Here is a 1064-nt window from a genome sequence, read left to right on the forward strand (position 1 = left end):
ATGATAGAGCCGATGGGGTAGGTTGGCTGCTCGTTGTATACCGATGGCCGTCGGCGCACTAATAGTAGGGTAACATAAGAGTAGATTAGTGAGCTGACAGACCAAATTGATGGAGTAGAATTTACCGGTCGAACCATTGGTTGTTGTAGTCGTAACGTAAGGACCAAGTACATCCAAACTGGCTACTTGAAATGGTCGATCAGGGATGACTATATCGTTGGAGGTGGGGTTCTTGGGTTGTCTATCGCCAGGGTCGGTCTTGACGAGAGCACAAGTGATGCAGCTTCTTGAGGCCTTCTTAGCTGCTTCATCGAAGTCGATAGTGGTTGACTTCGGATCGAAATAGCACTTGAGAATAGCAGTGATCTCAGGAGCACCAGTATGCTTGAGAGAATGACAGAACTCAGCACACTTATACAGAAAATCGCCGTCAGCCAGTTGACGTCTACCATCTTCACTTAGGGGTAGAGATCTATAGGTGGCCAACATGTTAGAAGGTAATTGAACAATGTCAAAATAGGGTGGTCGTTGTAGGGGTGGTAATGGATTGGTGGGAACTCGTAGTGGTGGTTCAAGTCGTGGTCTTTTGTCACCGATCTCGTTGGTGTCTTCGTCCTCGTCACCACGCTTACGTATAATTCTAGCAACATGAACAGTGTTCATATCTGAGGTATCATCGTCAGACAGAACTTCAAGACTTACACCGTCGATAGAATCACGATATTCAACCAAATCGCTGTAGAGGTCACACCTCGTGCCGGCATCAGCAGGATTCTCGGCAGAGGCCACATAGTGAATCTCAAACTGGCGTCTTCCCATAAGGTAATGAATAAGGTCGATAGTTCGTTGAAGTAGAGTAGATTGCTTACCAGAAGTAGAGACCTTACCAGAAGCTAGGGCAGCATTAGCTGTACGATTGTCGCCGTGGAGGATGATCTTCGAGAACTTCTTATTGGTATCGAGCTCGAAGGAGACAAGAGTAGAGAGAGCATTGTAGGCAGTAGTGAGTTCCTTCACGTTAATGTGCAAGGCTCGCTCTTGAGTGGACCATTTCCACTGCTTTT

General features: G+C 46.8%; 1 protein-coding gene across 1 annotated transcript; it reads right to left on the reverse strand.

The window, feature by feature from the left end:
• Positions 1–186: 186 nt before the first annotated feature.
• Positions 187–819, reverse strand: Pmar_PMAR025767 (hypothetical protein; the record flags this gene model as incomplete). Its single annotated transcript, XM_002786240.1, has 1 exon — positions 187–819. A coding segment is annotated over one exon (633 nt), but the record flags the coding sequence as incomplete, so codon positions are not given.
• Between the last annotated feature and the right edge of the window lie 245 nt (positions 820–1064).

The sequence above is a fragment of the Perkinsus marinus genome (genome assembly GCF_000006405.1).
Source record: "Perkinsus marinus ATCC 50983 genomic scaffold scf_1104296931812, whole genome shotgun sequence".
NCBI classification, from domain to species: Eukaryota; Perkinsozoa; order Perkinsida; family Perkinsidae; genus Perkinsus; species Perkinsus marinus.